The sequence below is a fragment of the Dermacentor variabilis genome, unplaced genomic scaffold (genome assembly GCF_050947875.1).
Source record: "Dermacentor variabilis isolate Ectoservices unplaced genomic scaffold, ASM5094787v1 scaffold_12, whole genome shotgun sequence".
Taxonomy (NCBI): Eukaryota; Metazoa; Arthropoda; class Arachnida; order Ixodida; family Ixodidae; genus Dermacentor; species Dermacentor variabilis.
The window spans coordinates 52,335,434-52,355,489 of NW_027460280.1; the positions used below are offsets into that span (position 1 = coordinate 52,335,434).

The window sequence follows — 20,056 nt, forward strand, 5'->3', positions numbered from 1 at the left end:
TTCGAGTCGCTGAAAGATGGCCTGCTGCTCCAACAGCTGCCGCAGTCTCATTTACCAGTCTTCTCCGCGCACCTCCCTCCCGTCGCTTTTCCACTCCTCCGAACACGAATGGGCTGCGGCCATAGCTCTTTGCCGCACCACCCGCTGAAACACGAATGGACTGCGCCAACTGCGCTGCTCCCAGATTGCTTGCTGGCTCCTCATTCAGCATAGTTCTGCAAACAGCTTAATCGCTCGTGTTCGTCTTTGTTGGTTGCGTCGAAATCCCTGGCCACGTGGTTTCTCCGCCTCGTTTGACTTGTCGCTGAAATGGAAGATGGCTGATCCGCCCGCTGATCATCGGCAATGCATGGCGTTGCTGGTGAAAAGAAAGCGCACAGCTATTGACTTGGAAACTAAGTGCTTCTAACCGATGAGGTGATCGTCGCGAACGTGCTTGGATCGGATAGCGACGGCGACGACGGCGGTGATGACACGGTAGGGCAGGCTGTCTGAACGTTGTCCTCATAGGAGGCCCGACGGATGATTCAGTCCCTCAGGTACTTCGTTCGCGAGGAACCTTCCGCTGCACTACTTGGAGCACCTGCATGCCTTGGAGAAGGATTTCAGCAAGCTTCACGTAAAGCATGCAAGGCTGACCCACATAGGGTTTTTTTGTGCAAGCCAGCGAAAAGTATGTGGCGAGATGCTTGCGGCGATCTCGCCTCAGCGTTTCTTCTGGATTTCTCAAGTTGACAGGCTGCCGCGACAACCTTCTCACATTTCTTAAAAAGCCCCTTTTGGGGCCACCAAAGCTTTCCCTCGGTAGAGCTCGCATATCACTTGCCACCCTGACCCCTCTTTGCAGTTGTTACAGCTGTGCCATTCTTTAACACCAACAGCCATGGCTTGAATAAAGGGAAAATCAGACATCCACCCGGTCGTAGCAATTGCTACAAAGGAAACCCATACGGGTTCCTCGAAAGAAAAGCCTCATAGTTGAAGAAAAATTTGTCCTGGTCCGGGACTCGAACCCGGGACCACCGCCTTTCCGGGGCAGCCGCCCTACCATCTGAGCTAACCAGGCAGCTAGCAGAAGGCAGGGCGAAGTCGAATTTGTCGACAACACGAAGCAAAGGCAAGAGTTTTGACGTAGTAGTCCTGTGGAAACCCACAAGGTGGAGAAAAGTAATGAATAAAGAGGAAATCAGACATTCACCCGGTCGTAGCAACTGCTACAAAGGAAACCCATACGGGTTCCTCGAAAGAAAAGCCTCATAGTTGAAGAAAAATTCGTCCTGGTCCGGGACTCGAACCCGGGACCACCCAGGTTCGAGTCCCGGGTGGTCCCAGGTTCTCTTTTCTTTCGAGGAACCCGTATGGGCTTCCTTTGTAGCAATTGCTACGACCGGTTGGATGTCTAATTTTCCATTTATCACTACTTCTCTCCACCTTGCGGGCTTCCGCAGAACTACAACGTCAAAACTCTTGCCTTTGCTTCGTGTTGGCAACAAATTCGACTTCACCTTGCCTTCTGCTAGCCGCCTGATTAGCTCAGATGGTAGAGCGGCTGCCCCGGAAAGGCGGTGGTCCTGGTTTCGAGTTCCGGATCAGGACGAATTTTTCTTCAACTATGAGGATTTTCTTTCAAGGAACCCGTATAGGTTTCCTTTGTAGCAGTTGCTACGACCGGGTGGATGTCTGATTTTCCCTTTATTCATTACTTCTCTCCACCTTGCAGGTTTCCGCAGAACTACTACTTCAAAAGCCATGGCTTGTTACACGCGATTGGAGTGCCCAGGAAGCAGTTAAACGAGCAAACACAATCAGCAGTCGGATGGAGGAAGGTGGTGGCGAGGGGCTCTGGCCTCACAGCCATTATAGTTTTTTCACAACAGCTCTGCCATCCTCCTATTTTGATTTTTTTCATGCAACCCGGTTATAACAATTATCGGTTATAACAATGGAATTTTCGTGGCACTTGAATATTGCTATAAGTGCATTTCACTGTATCAACGTTTAACTCTGTACAGTCGACTCTCGTTACAACGGACCCTGATAATCCGACAAAACATGTCCGTTTTATCCGAAGTCCATAATATCCGAAACGCCTCACTTCCGAAACTTTCGTAGCGATTTCTAGCAAGTTTATTGCATAGAGTGAGTGACGCACATCCAAGATAAATATAAAAAATAAGAAGGCGCGGTTTCGCCCGAAAGGCAAAGCATTGATTGCAATAGCAAAAAAAAGCGTGGTAGCAGCAGCGAGCGAATTGACCTTTGTGCTGTCTCTCACTTCAACGTGAACTAAATGTTGAAAGCACAGCACATGCGAAGCTATCCGCACTGGCCCACTTTTTCCACATTGCAGGTCGCTTTGAAGATGAGGCCCACGTGGGTGCGCGCTTTGTTTACATAGCAGATCACTTTCAGGATACGGCATTCGCGTGTACGCGCACTTTGTCCACATTTCAGATCATGTTAAATATATGGCGCCCACGTGGGCGAGCACTTGTTCACATCGCAGATCGCGTTCAAGATATGGCGGCCACGCCGTAAGCAGCAGGGGCCGTAGTAGAACCCTCTCTCTTGCCTCCCCCCCATTCCTGTGCCTTGTGCGCGAAAGAAGACAGCATGTTTCTGGCCTGCTTTCCACCATCGTGCTCGCGATATTGAGCTGCGTTGGCTGGCTTACCCTCGCAAGTCAGTTGTCAGCCCGTGTTGACATGGCAAAAGTGTTTTATACGCCCGATTTTGAAAAAAAATTGCCGCTAATTTCATCCGCTGTAGCCGATAGTCCGTTGTAGCACCATCCGTTAAAAGCAAACTTTGTTGCATTAATAAAATATAAGAACAAACAAAGTCTAAAATATGGTCTGTTATATCCGAAAATCTGTTGTACACGGGTCCGTCGTAACGAGCGTAGACTATGTTGGTCGTTTCTGTAAAGATTTAGTGGAAAAATAGCGCTCGTCCTGTCTGCTTCCAGTCTTTGTCTGTGTCCCTTTGCGCTATAAACCAAGGCGTATTGTAATGGTAGCACGGGGCACATTCATGTGCTATTTGCAGTACAGATGCACTGATGGTGGCATGGTGCCAGCTATACAGGCTAGTTTGCTTCCTCACTGTGTCTGATTCTACCTTATCCTCAACGAAAAGCACTCAACAAGCACTTAGACACATGCAAAGCGCACCACGGTCTCGTGTAGACAGGTGACGCAGGTTTTTAGGGTTAGCGTTACAATTACACTATAACCCACTTATAACAATATTCAAGTACCACGAAAATTCCATTGTTATAACCGGGTTGCACAAAAAAAAAAGCAAACTGGGGTTAGCATAGCTGTTCCAAGAAATGTATAATGGTGGGGAGGCCAGTTTTCTTCTCCATGGCTTCTGATTGTGTTGACTCGTTTAACTGTTGAACTCTGGTTCGTCTGTGCTCTGATCGCATGTCCTTAACAAGCTGTGGCTGTCAGCGTTCAAGAATGGCGCTGCTATATCAACTGCAAAGAAGGGTCACGGGCGGCAAGTGACATGCGAGCTCCTCCGAGGCATCACGTTGGTGGCCCCAAAATTCGTCTTTTAAAAGATGCGGGAAGGTTGCCGGGGCAGCATCTCAGCTTGAGAAATCCAGAAGAAACGCTTGAGTGAGATCGCCACCAGCATCTCGTCACATGTACTTCCCCGTGGCTTGCTTGCATGGGAAAACTGCATGTCCGTTAGCCTTGCTTGTTTTACATGAAGCTTGCCGACATCCTTCTCCAAGGCATCCAGGTGCTCCACGTACTGGAGCAGAAGGTCCCTCGTGAAAACAGTCCCATGAGGGACTGAATCATCTGCAGGACGCCCTGCGGGGACAATGTTGAGGCAGCCTGCTCTATTGCGTCAACGCTGCCGTCGTGGCCGCCACTGTCGCTACCCAATGCAAGCACGTTCGCAACTTCCGCCTCATCGGTTAGGAGCACTTTGTTTACAAATCTATAGCAGTGCGCTTTCTTTTCACCGACAACGTCATGCATTGCTGATGATCAGCGGGCGGATCAGCCATCTTTCGTTTCGGCGGCAAGTCAAACGAGGCTGAGAAACAATGTGGCCAAGAATGACTTCAACGCAACGAACAAAGACAAGCACGAGCGACTTAATCCATTAGAAGAATTGTGCAGAATGAGGGTCATAGAATAAAGAACCAACTGTGAGCGCCAAGCAAGCAACCTCGGAGCAGCACCGGCAGCATTGTCAGCGCAGTTGGCGTGGTCCATTCGTGTTTCGGAGGGTTGAAAGGCCACAAGAGAGATGCGTGCGAGGCATCTCTCATGGAGGGAAGCACGGTGGAAGCACAGGGAATCGCATTTCACTTTTTCTTTTTTATTTTCAAGGATAGTGTTGTGTCCGTGATTAGTTTGGGTTTCGGTCCTCTGATGCGGACGGGTGCAGCCGCATAGTGGCAGTGTCCAGAACTACATGTGAACGTTCCCCACTGTGCCGATGGGTGGAGCCACATCCCTGGCAACCCCTGGTGTGGGACAATCACGTGGACAGTGTGTTCGCGCCAAGTGATGTAGTGTGGTCGCCATCTCTCCGACACGGCTACGTTCTTTATGTGTACTATGTGCGGAATAAAGTAATTCCAAGTACATAACATTGGCGACGAGGATGGGATAACCCGTGGCAGGGAAGCCCCGAGGGCATCGTGGAGCATCCAGTGAGTCATGGCTGAGCGCCAGCATGATTTTTCTGCACGTTTGGAGGAGTTTACTGGCTCCAACTGGGGCATCGTGGTTCGGCCGGCTACAGTTTTTCTTCGAGGCCAATGATGTGACTGACCCTGTCAAGCAACGAGCACACTTGCTTACACTGTGCGGTGCTCAAATTTACGACGTGGTTTGTGCACTGCTTCAACCGAAGACGCCCGACCAAGTGAGCTATGCCGAGATCGTGGCCGCACTTCAGGCACACTATGACCCTCGACCGTCCGAAGTCTACAGTCGTGCGATGTTCCAAAGGCGAGATCAGCTTCCAGGTGAATCGGTAAACGACTACGTGGCCGCTCTACGCAAGTTGGTACGAGCTGCAATTTCGGCATGCTGCCGACGGCAACAACAGCTACGGTGACGCCAGCTGAAGGAACGGCATCACCAACACAGCAGGGAGCTACGGGCTGCAATCCAACGCTTCTGCCGTTAGATGTAATGTTGCGCGATCGCTTCGTGTGTGGTCTCCGCGACCAGAATCTTCAACAGCGACTATTTGCAGAGAAGGACCTGACCTTTTGCAAGGCTTATGATTTCGCTATTCGAGCGGAAAGCGCCGTCCAGCAGCAACGACAGATAAAAGCGGATCATGCGGAAGTCAACAAGGCGGCTACGCGCGCCCGCGACAGCGCTTCGACCTCCAAGGCACATTCTCACCAAGGGCAACGCTGCTGGCGTTGCGACGGTTCGCACAGTCCCAATACATGCAAGTTCAGCACAACTATTTGCAATTACTGCCGGAAACAAGGGCACATTGCCAAGGCTTGTATTTCCAGAAAGAAGGCTGAGAAAAAGACCTACCAGCGTAGCATCTCCTCAGAAACTTCACGGACTGCGCAAGTGACTAACGAAACCAAACATGAGGTTTCAACGTTGCATGACCTCTGTGCAGTGGCAGACAGATTCAGCACCCCGAAGTTTACTCTGACGCTTACAGTGCACGGCAAACCTGTGACTTTTGAGGTCGACTCCGGTGCAGCATGCACCATGGTTAGCAGAGACACATTTTAAACCGTATGGCATGCACACCCACCCTCTCTGAGGCAGGACGACATACATCTGCGCACCTGGTCAGGTCAGCAACTGCAGGTTGTCGGAACGGCAACAGTAATGGTTCGTCACAAGAACACAGCTTGCAAGCTACCACTTCTCGTTGTTGAGGGCACTGGATGCAGCTTGTTGGGACGGAACTGGTTTGACAAGCTGGGCATCGAGCTTCAAGGCATTCACCAGACAACGGAGGAAGGCAGTTTGACCGAGTTGCTACAGAAGCATGAAGACATTTTTCATGAAGACACCACAGGACACACGGGTGCGCCAGTGAATCTAGAACTGAAGGAGGGGGCAAGCCCCAAGTTTTTGAAGGCACGGCCTGTGCCCTTTGCCATGCGCTCATCAACTGAGGCACAGATTGACAAGTACGTAGAAGACGGTATTTGGGAGCCGGTCCAACACTCGGACTGGGCTACACCGCTAGTATGGGTGCGGAAAAAAGATGGAAGCTTGCGCACCTGCGGTGACTACCGCTGTACAGTGAATGAAGCTGCGAAAAAGGCTTCATACCCCCTGCCCACAACAGAGGAAGTGTTTAGCACTTTGAAAGGTGGCCGGGTTTTTAGCACCTTGGACTTGGCTCAAGCTTACACTCAACTTCATGTGACTCCAGCGACAGCATAGATTCTCACAGTAAACACTACAAAAGGGCTGTACAAGGTAAACAGGCTTCCTTTTGGTGTTTCAGCAGCCCCAGCAATTTTCCAGCGGTTTATGGAGACCATCTTGAGCGGCTTGCCGGAAGTTTGTGTTTACCTGGACGATATCATTGTGAGTGGAGCAACCGCAAAAGAGCACAAGGACCGCCTAGCCTCAGTTCTCCAGTGGCTGGCTCAGGCTAACCTACGATTGTGCAAATCCAAGTGTCAGTTTGGTGTGGCAGAGGTTAAATTCCTGGGTCACAAGATTGATGCAGCAGGGATTCACACATCTGAGGAAAAAGTGGAAGCTATCGTGAAGGTGCCAGCGCCCACAAGTAAGCAGACACTGCAGTCATTTTTAGGCATGTTGGCCTTCTATGATCGCTTTCTGGAGCGCCGTGCTACAGTGGCAGCAACCCTGTATGAACTTCTGGCAAAGGATAAGACTTGGAAGTGGGAGCAACAGCATCAAAAGGCGTTTGATGAGCTCAAACGGTGCTTGTTGTCGAGGACTGTCCTGTCACACTATGACGAAAACAAGCCCCTCTTGATTTCATGTGATGCTTCACCTTATGGTGTAGGTGCTGTGCTTGCTCAGCTGGACAGCCAAGGCAGAGAGGCACCGATTGCGTTTGCATCCCGGACATTGGGTGCTGCTGAATGTAACTATGCACAACTTGACCGTGAAGGTCTTGCTGTAGTCTTTGCAGCCACACACTTCCACAAGTCGTGACTGACCACCAGCCGTTACTGGGGATTCTCGGACCACGGAAGCCGGTACCAGAAATTCTTTCGCCCCGAATGAAAAGGTGGTGCCTTAAACTGTCAGCATACAACTACAACCTGCAGTATCGTGCCGGTAGTCGTCATCAGAATGCAGATGCGCTGAGTAGACTGCCTCTGCCAGACCGCATTGAAGAGCCTAACCCACCTGGAGACGTGCTCATGTTCGAGGCGTTACCACGACCGCTGTTGACAGCTGAGGTTGTGGCCACACTAACGCAAGAGGATCCAATCCTAGCAGAGGTCTTTTCAGCAGTACAGAATGGCACCGTGCAGCGTCTGCAGGGAGACAGTTTCATCCCATACCGCAGAAGAGCCACCTAACTTGCTATCCATCGAGGATGCATCAGCTGGGGCTCAAGAATTGTCATACCGGCAGGAGCACGAGAACAGGCCATTTCATTGGTTCACGCAGGCCATCGTGGAATTGTAGCCATGAAAGCTTGTGCGCGTAGTTATCTTTGGTGGCCTGGCTTGGACGCCGAGATCGAAACAACTGTCAAGTCATGCGACCAGTGCCAGCGCACCCAGAGCGATCCAAAAAAGGCTCCACTTCCAAATTGGACGCAGCCAACGACACCATGGCACACATTGCACGTAGACTTTGCAGGTCCGGTAGAAGGACATACCTTTTTGGTTGTTGTCGACGCTTTCACCAAGTGGGTGGAGGTGCGACTGGTGAACAGCCCAACATCAACAGCAGTCATTAGTGTGCTGCGCTCTTTGTTTGCCACATTTGGCATACCACGCAAGGTTGTGTCGGACAATGGGGCTGCATTTGTGTCTTCCGAGATACAAGACTTCTACCAGAGAAATGGCATTCGAAGCGTAACGTCAGCCCCTTACCATCCTGCTACAAACGGGCAAGCAGAACGTTATGTTGGAGATCTGAAGAGGGCACTGGCCAGAGAACCGTCCGGTTCGCTCAGTGTTCGCTTGTCACGTTTCCTGTTTCGGCAGCATACCACTGTACATCAGTCAACCGGGCTAACACCGGCTAAAGCCATGTTCGGGCGGGAGCTGCCAAACCAGTTGGACCTCATCATTGCATCGGAAGGACAGGAAGCTGCACAGCCTGACCTACCCAAGAGTCGTCAACTCGTTCAAGGAGAAGCCGTATGGGTAAAACAATTCGGCAAGGGGCCAGATTGGGCAGAAGGAACTCTGGTTAAAAGGATGGGCCACAGATCCTGGCTTGTGAAATGCGCAGCAAGAATTGTGAGACGCCATCTAAACCAGCTCAGGAAGCGCACCGGCGAAGTGAAGCTGGACAGACAAGCCTCAGCAACGCTCACGTGGGGCATGGACAGTCATCCAGCGGAAAGCACACCAGCTATGCCATCTTCACGTCCACTCGAATCCGAATCGAGCATACTGAAACGACCAGCACGGATCAGACGGCAGCCTACTTGGTACAAGGCATCCTTCTAAGGGGGGAAAGGTGTTGTGTCCGTGATTAGTTTGGGTTTCGGTCCTCGGATGCGGACGGGTGCAGCCGCATAGTGGCAGTGTCCGGAACTACATGTGAACGTTCCCCACTGTGCCGATGGGTGGAGCCACATCCCTGGCAACCCCTGGTGTGGGACAATCACGTGGACAGTGTGTTCGCGCCAAGTGATGTAGTGTGGTCGCCATCACTCCGACACGGCTACGTTCTTTATGCGTACTATGTGCAGAATAAAGTAATTCCAAGTACATAACAGATATTGCATTCCATTACCTTTTGACACGGACACCCAGCAGCCAGGCTTCATTGTTATAACTGATAATGTGGCGTGGGGACGTTGTAATAAGTGGGTTATTTCCCGATAGAAAACATACAAAAGTTGGCGGTGCAGCAGCTTTTCATTGTTAGAACCGATATATTGTTAAATCTGGTATCGTTATAACTGTGTCGAAGACCATCTCGCAGCGTGAGTTACTTGTGAAATTTGTATGTAAGAAAAAAGGAAAATAATAATAATAAATAAATAAGTAAACTTCTGTGCATCCGACACGGCCTTGGGGTAACAAATTAGCAAGTTCCCACTTGCAATGATCTCGGGAAACTGTCTGAGGCATTCTGAGTTTTCAGAAAAGCTTCAGATATGCCTATCTTATACCTCAAATGTTTGATATATTGAACCATTTTGAGATCTTAGAGTTCAATACTATATGCAGGATCTAATATAGTCGAAATTGATGTTGACATGCTTAAAGTGTGCTAATTTTCTTTGCAGGTGGCACAATGTACCCTCACATGGTTTGTGTGTCACTTAAACATCTTGCTGTTGCTGACAATGAAGGTATACACATCTATGACCTGAAGACTTCTGAGGTGTGTGAGCAATTTTTGTTTGTACCTTGTATATTGCATACAACCACGTAAACTTGCACGAACTTGCTCACACTTTATTTTCTGTGGTAGTGACATTATAAACATGCAGGCTGCATGGCCAGAGCATTCACACTACTACACATAACAATAATAGTTGTCCCAACCCACTTACCAATCTTGATAAAGGTGGAGGTTTGGCATTGTTAGCTTGACACTTTCATGGGTTTTACATATACAGTCAAACGCATTTACCATATTTACTTACACGATGAACGCACTCGCATAATAAATGCACTTACATCTTTGCTCTTCAGAATTGGAATTTTTTCCCTCTCGTAATACAGTCGCCGACCGTTTATTCGGACCTCACGGGGACTGCGGAAATGTCCGAATAAACAGGTGTTCGAAAAAGCAGATTAAGAAAAAAAATGAAATCCTTTATTTCCACGCACTTATTCGGGCTCGGCAGTAGGCTTGAAAAAATTGTGAATGCGCCGTTGCACGCTGTTCCGTTTACGCACAATCAGATATGCCTGAATCTCGGAGAGGGTCGTACGGTCACTATAGGCGGCTGAAAGCACAGTCACTGCTTGTACACGCTCTGCATGCGACGGCAGCGTAGCACATGGTGCGTCATCTTCCGACTCAAGAGTCGTCCGGCGGTGCAGCAGAAACCTGACGAATGATCTCACTGTCATCAAGTTCTGCGCATGTCAGTACAGCAGCGTGAGCACCTGTGAAACTGTCAAATGAGACGGTGTCCTGAACCACTGCACAGGGCTCGGCAGAACATTTTCGGCGTCAGTAGCGTGCACATCGGAAGGCAACAAATCCTAGCCTCCCGGCACCCGCTTGCCGGCATTCCCCAGCGCAGTCTGCGCGGGCACTGTCGACGCCATTAGAGACTTGACGCTATGTTTCCGTATGCCGCGTTGGATCACCGAAACCTCAACACAGTAAACCTCGACACGTGTTATTTCGTTTGATGCCGCGGTGGCCTAGCAGCGACGACAGCAGCCTCAAACCTGCTGAATCTGTGAGCCAGCTTTTCAGCCAGTGCCCTCTTCTCAGCAAACACTCGCATGGCAGATTCCTCGTTGGCGTTGCATAATCTCCATTCACAGGTGCGGTAGCGTTGCAGAAGTCGCGGGGCACCTTTTCATTGCGGGGTGCTGTTCTCATAGTGACGATTGCATTCGTGAGGCTAATGTAACGCGCAGCTTCTGCCGCTGTCAGGCCTGAATTGTCCGTGTTGTCCTTATCACTGTCACTAGGCAACACTTCGGCAATAACAGAAACACCGATGGCGAAAAGTCTGACCTCATAGCCAACATCTCTTCACGGTTGCAGCAGCGCTGCTGAGCAACTTCTTCGCATTTGAAATGCACACAAAGCCACACAAGGCCAAGTTATCAGATGCATTTTTTTTTTAGTCATTATCGTCTTACTTTCCAATTTTCACACTTTCGAAAAATTTCGAAAAACTTTACCCAGCATATTCAACACACACCCCAATTTTGCTTCGGTATTTTGAAACAGAAAGTGTTTTCATTATGCAAGTAAATATGTTATATTGAATTTGCAACCATGCACCCACTAGATTGACATAGTGTGTAATTTGGTGTGTAGTAAATATTTTATTAATTTGGCTCTATATAATTTAATTTGTAGTAAAGGTTCTATTAAATTTGACTGCTGGCAACACATGTTGACTAACTTATATTTAAGTATTGTTTTTGAATGCTTTACCAGTAGAGATACTAATTGGCAGTTTTTGACATTCCAGGCATAATAAAATTGCATGTTAACTGACCGGTGCTCATTGCTGGTCAATAGATACATGTACTGCCCTCCTTCGTCTTTTCAAGGTGCTATTGGCATGGCATGTTGTCTTGAGTCGTTTTGTTTCGAGTCTAATTTGATTTATGTGGATATAATTTTGTTCAATGTAACTGTACATTTTGCTATGTACTCTCACTGCAGGATCACAGTATATTCAGAAATTGTTCTGTACAGTCGATTGAGTTAATTCGCTTCCAGTTAATTAGATGTTTTTGGTTAATTTAATCCCGACCAAAGGGCCCAGTGAGTGCCCATGTATTTCTGTGAGCGCAAACTTAAGTTATTTCTATCTTAATATTGGCCTTCACCAGAAGATGTGACTTGACAAATCAGCGCGCAAGCGCTTGACCCCTATGGTGACTCAGTAGCCACCCTTTAGTGGCGGCGTCTCTCTCAGCAGAGCTTAGGGAACAGTGAATGTATTGAACACATGTCATTCCCCATTGAAAACTCCTATTTTTGGCCTGTCTTAGGAAGATTTTCAAGCAAGAGCTAACAATGTCTAATAACGGTATTTACACGACCTTAGTGCACGGCTTCCCCCCCCCCCCCCCCCCCCATGAGAACATGGGTTGGAAATTGCCTGCGCAGTGCAGTCACACGAAACCAATACCACTATTGCGGGGTTTGCATGCTTTACCGTATAACATAGATATATTGCAGCGAGCCTAAATTAAAAAAAAAAGAAAAAGAAAAAAAATACATGCGACTAAGCCGACTTCAGAAAATGGCCGCTCGGTTGCTTAGTTGTACGAGGTCATGGGATCAAATCCCAGTCGCATTTTGACAATGGCGGTAACGAAATGCATTGGGTGCAAGAACCCCAGGTGGTTATAACTAATCCGAAGTCCACTATGGCATGCCTCATTATGGAATACCTCATAATAATAAACTATGGCATACCTCACAATCACATGGTGGTTTTGGCATGTAAAACCCAAGAAGTTAATTTGATTTCTGAAACCAGCAGCCCCATTGTGCAAGACACATTAGACCCTTGCCTATTTTTGTTGCTAAAAGAATCAGGTGTGCGTTAGATTTCTATTTTGTTTAGGAGCTTCAATGTCATTTCTACGTTAGTTTGCTACTTTGGGCACATAGAAAGGGGGTATGCATTTGATTCAGGGGCATGTTAGAATCTGGCAAACTGCCAAATTAATCGGCAGTGCGTTCTGGCGGTTTTTCTGCATATTGTTTAATTTGACCCTTTGGATAATTAAATCAATTTCAAGTTGAATAATCGGAAGTTGGCTGTATAAGAAAGAATTCTATTTAACTGGGTTTATATATTTCCATTTCACTTTAGCATGCTATCACAGAAACATACAGGGAGGACGGAAGATGAGCACTTCCTTCAAGAAACAAAAAAACAAAACAAAAAAAGAAATATAGATAATTGTAAACAGGTATACATGTTATATATATATACAGGAAGACGATGCTCAAAGCAAGGATACCAGATGCAAGCTAGACATATTCACCCTTGCTTTACCTTGTCTTCTTGTATATAGTACATGCATGCATCTTTCTAGTTAATCATTTAATGACGTTAGCCCTCATCTTGTTTCCTTACTGTACAACAAAAGCAACAAATGATTTTGTTGCTTTTGTTACAGTATTATTAACATGCACATATAGCTGTGTACTGGAGCATGAATGACCTGCCCTGCCTGTATAACATGCAGTACATAAGTGTGCTCCAAAATAATGAATGTTGAGGACGAAGCGCAATTTGCTCATCGTAACATACTTGGTGTTAAGTGCGTACATTTACGAAGTCATGCCTGCACCTTGTCCATGCTAGCATGTCATTGTGTGACCTGCTGAGAGCTATCGTGTGCAGTCAGTGCTCGTTGCAATGGACCATGATAATCCAGTTAAAAGGTCTGTTATATCTAAAGTCTGTACTATCCAAATCAAGGGTCGCAGTATGTTGTGAAATGGTGAAACTTTGCATGTACCACTTTCTAAACTGTCTGAACGCAAAATGATGAAAACATTGAAATTAAAGCTACAAAACTATAGATAAACGAGTTTATGCTGTAATCGGCATAAATCCCGCTGCATGATGTCTTCCTGTGCATCATTTTCTGGATGCTGGTTGCTGACAAATGCCAGTTTCCCTATTGCCTATAGCATATATACACCAACACAACATCAAGTTTAATGGCTGGCACAACCGCGGGGAGCTGGCCGGCCAGCTCTGCTGTGCCAGTCACCAGACCTGAACGCATTGCCACCGCCAATGACAAGTACATTGGCTACAGTTTGTGCTTCACACAAAACAGTGGCCGTTAGTATAAGCTGATGTCTTAAATTTATCTTCTGCAACAAGTGATGACCACTGTCCAACCTGTAGCATAAACGAGAGTCGCAGTACAAGGCAAGTTCAACTCTGAGCCTGCGTCTGGCCGCCGCTGCACTGCATGCAAAACGGCTTGACAACATCATGTGCCTCGCAGTCTGCACGCCACGTATAGCAGCATATCTTCTTTTTTGTGTGAACTGATGTGATGAGAAATAAAGCATTCTCAAAACGGTGCATTTTGTGATTGTTGGTGGTTGTATTTAAGCGCTGTACAGTATGCTACTGCTACACTACTGCTTTGCTTTGAAGCTCCTCGGCATTTGCCCAGCACTGAGCCAACAACAGTGGTTGGCAGTGATCCACTTGCGTAGTTTGCAAAAAACTTTCCACCTGCAGGGCGTTACGCGGCAGTACACTGTTGCAGGAAACTTGCTGCTAGTGTATTCATTTAGTAAGCAAAAGTGCATTTTCACAAATTCTCCAAGCAACTGGAAATATAGTCGGGTACAACTTCAGAAAAAAAGGAAGGCCCCACCCAGATGACCGAAGCGCAACAGCCGATTGCCTCTGCTACAAAAATAGTCCTGCTCAAAAAACCGTGCTTCTAAAACGCGTAAATCTCGGTATAAATAAAGACTTTTGTATTTTGATGACTCATTTGGTAGAGCTCTCGTGATTGGAATGCTACAGCACGTGCCGAATCACGTGAGAAAAATAACCCTGTGCCTTCTACAATGCTGCGTGTCGTCTACTTTTGAGCTTCATTGCAATGGACAAAAGAAGAAAGAGCAGCTCTGCATGGCTTTTGCGCTGGTTTACATGTACACGGCACATTTGCTACTCGTTTTCCGAGCTTAAAATAAGTTGCTATGGAACAAGTGCTTAAAAGAAGCAAACAACAATGCATTTATCGAAACCATTACAAACCTGGGGGGAGAAGGTGATTGAGGCAGGAAAGATACAAAAATGCTTCATCCATTGTTTTAAATGAATACTCTTGGTTTTATATAACATAAGAGTTATATTTTCTTGGCCTTGTGTTTTCACAAACTTAATTTCAAGAATGTGATAGTTTTTCTTTTTTTAAATTCCTTTTCATGTCTTTTTTTTTCTTTCTTCATTTTTTGCAAGCCTGCAGTCTCACCAGTTCGCGTAGCGTAGCAGCAGCGATGCTCGCTGCAACCTTTCGTCGCTTGATCACCGCTCAGAATAAATGCCAGCGGCACAAATGGTGCATCATAAGCTCGCAATAACATTTCCGCCATGGTAGACCACCACGAACAGTTCGGGAATTCACTCTGACGTGGGGCAGACGCACACGACTGATGGGATGCGGTCCAGTTTGAAGCGCGCCCATTGGTGGAGGCTCGTCTGCATCCGCCTTGGAGGAGTAAACACCCCTTTTTTCAAAAGTTGCACCCGACTGTAGTTGCGTGCCGCACACTCCTGCACGCATTCATCACTGCAGCAAAATACATTGTATTTTCACCATCTATATAATATTTGTCCGAAGATTTGTCTGTTGTAGCTCATAGTCTGTTATAGTCGGGTCCATTAAAAGTGGAATTTTTTACTGATAATATAGGCAGACCAAACTGAGAGAAATAGTCTGTTATATATGAAAGTATGTTGTGTGCGGATATGTTGCAACGGGCGTGGACTGTACTACATATGTAGCCATATGCCTTAAATGGGCTTGAAACCCCAGCTTTGGCAAGCTATAACTAATTAAAGAGGACGTATATATATATATATATATATATATATATATATATATATATATATATATATATATATATATATATATATATATAAGCTTATGCTTTTTGGATTATGTGATGTGCATCCGCAATCCGCCTGGATCCTGACTTCTGTACTCGTCACCCCAATGTGCATTAGCCCTGTTGTTCAGTCAGGCAGTAAGACCTGGCCTTCACTTCTCACATGTTTTTTTTTTCTATCTTTTTCCTGAATATCTTAATAGGCATGAAAGTGCTCATTAGTAATGTCTGTGATTTCTGTGATTTTCCTGTTCCCTCTTTTTTGTTAAATTTAGAACTGAATCATTGAGGAGTTTTGCCCTTGGGTCACTTTCATTCCTTTACTGCAGAGAACTCAGGCTTTCCAGCGCGTTATCACCTTGCTTCAACCTGCTCAAATTTTCCAATTTGCTGTTGATACTGTAAAATTCTGCATATAATATAAACAGAAATATGAAGGGAAATTTTCGGGCCATGAAAAAGGGGGAAAAATTGCAATTTGAACAAAAAATTTGGCTTTTGGTTAAACAAACAAATGAACAAGAAAATTCCTTCAGAAACCATTGGTACCAGAACAATATGAGAAATCCAGAAAGAAGCCTTGAATGAGAAGAAAGAAAACGTAGGGGCTCAATTTTTGTTAGCCACAACCATATAAAGCCAACAGGCAGTGAAGCCAAGGAAAGCATAGTAGCTGAAATTTAAATGTAGAAAATAACAAGGAAAAGGATAAATGAAAGCCCTCAGAGTGTTAGCCAGCACCCCTAAGGGTCATGGCGGGGGGGATGTATACGAACCTTTTTTGCCTGATAGTATCACGTAACACATAAACTTATGAGAGCAGGCACTTAGAAGAGCAGGAGAGTGGCTAATAAGCCTCCAATGCTATCTGGCATTTAGGCCGCCAGATCATGAAATCAAGGAAGCCCACCGGCGACATGTTATCGTTTTGTCCACTTTCATTTTTCTATTCCTCATTATTTTCTGCATTTCACTGACCTGGGAATAGATGAGCTCATATTTTCCATAGTACTGAAAGGTGCATGATAGACAAGTTTTTTTAAGAATCTGTTGTGGAATGAAAAGTCACAGTTTTGACTACCTGCTGAAAGCATTGACGTAGTTAGAAGTCCAGATGACAGTGCATTTGGTGCTGAGGTCTGCAGCAGTCACAGCCACTGCATCTGTCTATTCAAGCATTGAGTTGTTAAAGTGCATCCACAGCATTCACAGCAGCAGTGGTAGCCGAGTTAAACAGTGATTTGTTTCATCCCCTCAAAACATGAGGTTTGAATTACATACAAGGAGGGAGCTGGCTCCTAGGTCATTGTGCCATCATTTGCTGCCACAAAGCTTGCTACTTGACTACCTACAATTGCTTGCTTACTTGCTTAACTGTGGCAGGGCAAATTAATTCTACGTTCACTGCCATGAAAAAGTTGCTGCATCATTGCCAAAGCCGGTACAAGCAGTGTTTTCTACGATAACATTGAGTGTCATGTGGCTGCTTCCAAAAAGAAAGAACACCTTGGCCCTTTAAGTGCCATGCAATGCTACCAGTGCCACAGTAAACCAGTGGTTGAATTTGGTAATCTTCTGATTCAAATTGGTGTGCTTTTTCTGGAGAGGCATTGACAACAGTGGCCTGCTGAGTGTGCAGCCATAAAGGTCCCTCAAGGAAGAAAGTCTGCAAGAAAACATAGACAAAATAGGAAGGTTGTTTGAAATTGTTTACATAATTCCATGTTTCATATCTCATTGCACTTAAATAAACAGCTAATGTTGATTTAAGTGTCTAGTGGTGTCATCACTGTGATTTTACAGAAATCCTGAATGAAGGGTTCAGAATCTTAAATTCATTATAATTAATTTATAGATGCCTCACATAGACAGAGTGAGAGAGATGTACAACCTTTAAAACTGAGAGTTTGTACTGCTTTTGAGCTGTCTGGTTGAAGACTTCCTAAAAACATGTACTTTCATTCATATAGTGCCCCACTTGTCTCTTTAGGTTCTTTGCAATCTTCCTGAAGCTCCATGCCTGCCTACAGCTATGAGGTTCAACCCAAAGTCTGGCGACCTATTGGTCATTTACAGCAACAACCAGGTGTGTAGATGTTTTCCTTTTGAATGTGATTGTTTGCCATGCTTTTGAGAGCCTTAATTCTGAGCTTCCGAATTCACTTGACAGACAAACTTTTCTGTTGGTAAAGTATTGTTGCTCGTGCTCCAAGCAGATGGAAGGCTTTGCTTGGAATGTAGTGCAATGTGTAAAGGTTAAGGAAACAAGCTACCCTCGAGAAGACTCTCATTTAGCTATATTATTACAGGATCATGTTTTCTAGGCAATGGTAACTGCAGTAGTTTTATAGGTTGCCTAAAAAACGTGCATGTAGTTTTTTGTAATGCTTTTCTTTAGAGTGGCTGAAAGGATTGTTGACTGCAAAGGAATGTGTTCTGATAGAGTGCAGATAACTTATTATGGTGTTTGTGGACCAGAATTCATATGGGGTGATCATTTTTAAGTTATATAGAATTTTAAAAAATTGCTTGTGCCAGATAGCATAATTTAATTCTTTGAGCTAGAATATTCAAAGAGGCAGACATTACTTGCATGAAAAATTGAAACACAGTCAACAAATTGACGTAACTTCACTTATTAACTGTTTAATTACTTTTTAGCGCATATTGCAATTTACTAATTGTAGCCGGTTAGTTGGCAAGGCATATCCACTAGGAACAAATTTTAAGGCTGCATTCCCAACTGCAGCGGCTGCATTCCGAGGGGTGGAATGCAAAAGGGCTGATTTACTTAGATTATAGGGCCTCTCTCCAGGCCACACAGCAAACTTCGGTTATGTGCTGGAAGCTGTTACATGTCTTCTAGTGAGCGTTCTGCTGCAAAAATTTTTCAGATTGGCTCATTAATAACCACGATAGAAATATTTTAGTGCCGTGAACCAATGATTTCAGGAGGTGAGCTTTACTGCAAACATAGACGCTCTCTCCACTTGCCCCGTCTGGCCTCCGCAAGTGAAATTCCTTCCTTGTGTTCTCCCATATCAGACCTCGAGGATTGTGTGCCGCATACGTCACAGGCCTTGCCTTCATTTTTTTTTTCTCCTTGCTTTTTTGTGGTGCGGTGCACTTCCGCTGACGGCATCACGCACGAGCTGTTGTGATCGTCTTGTTTCGTCCAGCGCACAATTTTGCGTGCTGTGGATGAAGACACCTGACTAGTGGATTAGCGAGTGCTACACGAATACTGAGGCAGACTCAAGTGGATCGCAGAGCATGATTGCATGCTGAAACACTGTAGAAAATGACATAGTTTTGATGTCTGCACGCGCGACTGCACGGCGTGGGAACAAGCAGACGAAATGAAAGTACATCTCTCTAGTTGCGGTGCGAAGTAAAACAAATACACGCACACATTCAGTTCGTGTGTTTTATTAGTTCTCTAAGCTTTAATTTGTCTGTTCAAGCAACATATTACACCAATAACAGATGTTGCCTTGAATAATTCTCGGCGTCCCGTGTCACCACAAGCGACGTCACAGTACAAACACGTGTACGTAGACACACTAGCATGTGTACGTCACCCTCCGGCTTGGAGCACGGTGACCGCGAGGAGAAGGGCAAATAGCGTTCGGTTTAAAATTTTAGATCTTGCCGTGACACGTAGCGATGTAATACTTTGCAGACACGATCATTATTGCACATTGTATGCTCTGCACTTGTCAGCTCAAAATGGCCAGACCTGGCGAAGGGCCCTTGAAAGTGCATGTCAAAGAGTGCCAGGGCTGCTATTTTGTAGCAATACCTTCTGCTCGATTCTATGGCAGGCTTATCATCCACTCTTCATGGCTGGTTGATCCCATTAGCAATTTGGGAGGAGCAAATCTCTGACCATGTGCCATCAGCGTTAAAATAAATTCAAACAGCAGAGTGTATAACTGAAGGTATAGCGTGCAGTGTCCAGTCATCACCATCAAGAGGCAAGCGCATGCAGTTTGATTGTACTATGCAGTGATGATCCCCGTATACTACAGTACACTCGAATCTCAATAATTCAAAGTCGAAGGGGCCTGAAAATTTGTTCAAATTAAAAGAAAGGCTTGTTCTTGAAATATTTGTGCACAATAGCATGATGCATGAACGGTGTGAGTCTTGAAATATCGCAGCGTGCAAGCACACAGTGAGCGAGGACCACAAAACTGCCCACGCCGGCCAACGCTCGCTTCCCGATAACGGCAGAAAACAGACTTCAAGGAGCGGGCTAAGGCGGGGCTGGACTGGCTGGGCTGGCAGGGCTGGCAGGGCTGGCAGGGCTGGCGGCTGCAGCGCAAAAGCGGGCGCGTGGAGACCGTCGAAGATGAGGGAGTTATGAGGGAGTTGAGAGGGAGGATGAGGGGAGCGTAGTTGGGCGGAAGGGCTGGAGGGAAGCGGATTTGTTTCCCCACCAGCTTGCTGGATAGCGTTAATTACCTCTGCCATCTACTGCCACCGAAGCAACGGAGGTGCCGAGGCCGGACTGGGCCCCACTCCGCTGCTGCTTCCCTCTGCATGCTCGCATGCTTTTTCCTTCGTCTGCTGAGTGATCAGTGCTGTGTTCACCT

At 46.3% G+C, this 20,056-nt stretch overlaps 1 protein-coding gene across 1 annotated transcript in view; it reads left to right on the top strand.

Annotated features, from left to right (window-relative positions):
• Positions 1–20,056, top strand: part of LOC142566127 (U3 small nucleolar RNA-associated protein 4 homolog) — a 65,438-nt gene that overhangs the window by 42,159 nt on the left and 3,223 nt on the right. Inside the window, exons 13-14 of the mRNA XM_075676928.1 lie at positions 9,430–9,527; positions 17,449–17,544. Of these exons, the coding sequence (XP_075533043.1) occupies positions 9,430–9,527; positions 17,449–17,544 (194 nt within the window). The remainder of the gene's footprint in view (positions 1–9,429; positions 9,528–17,448; positions 17,545–20,056) is intronic.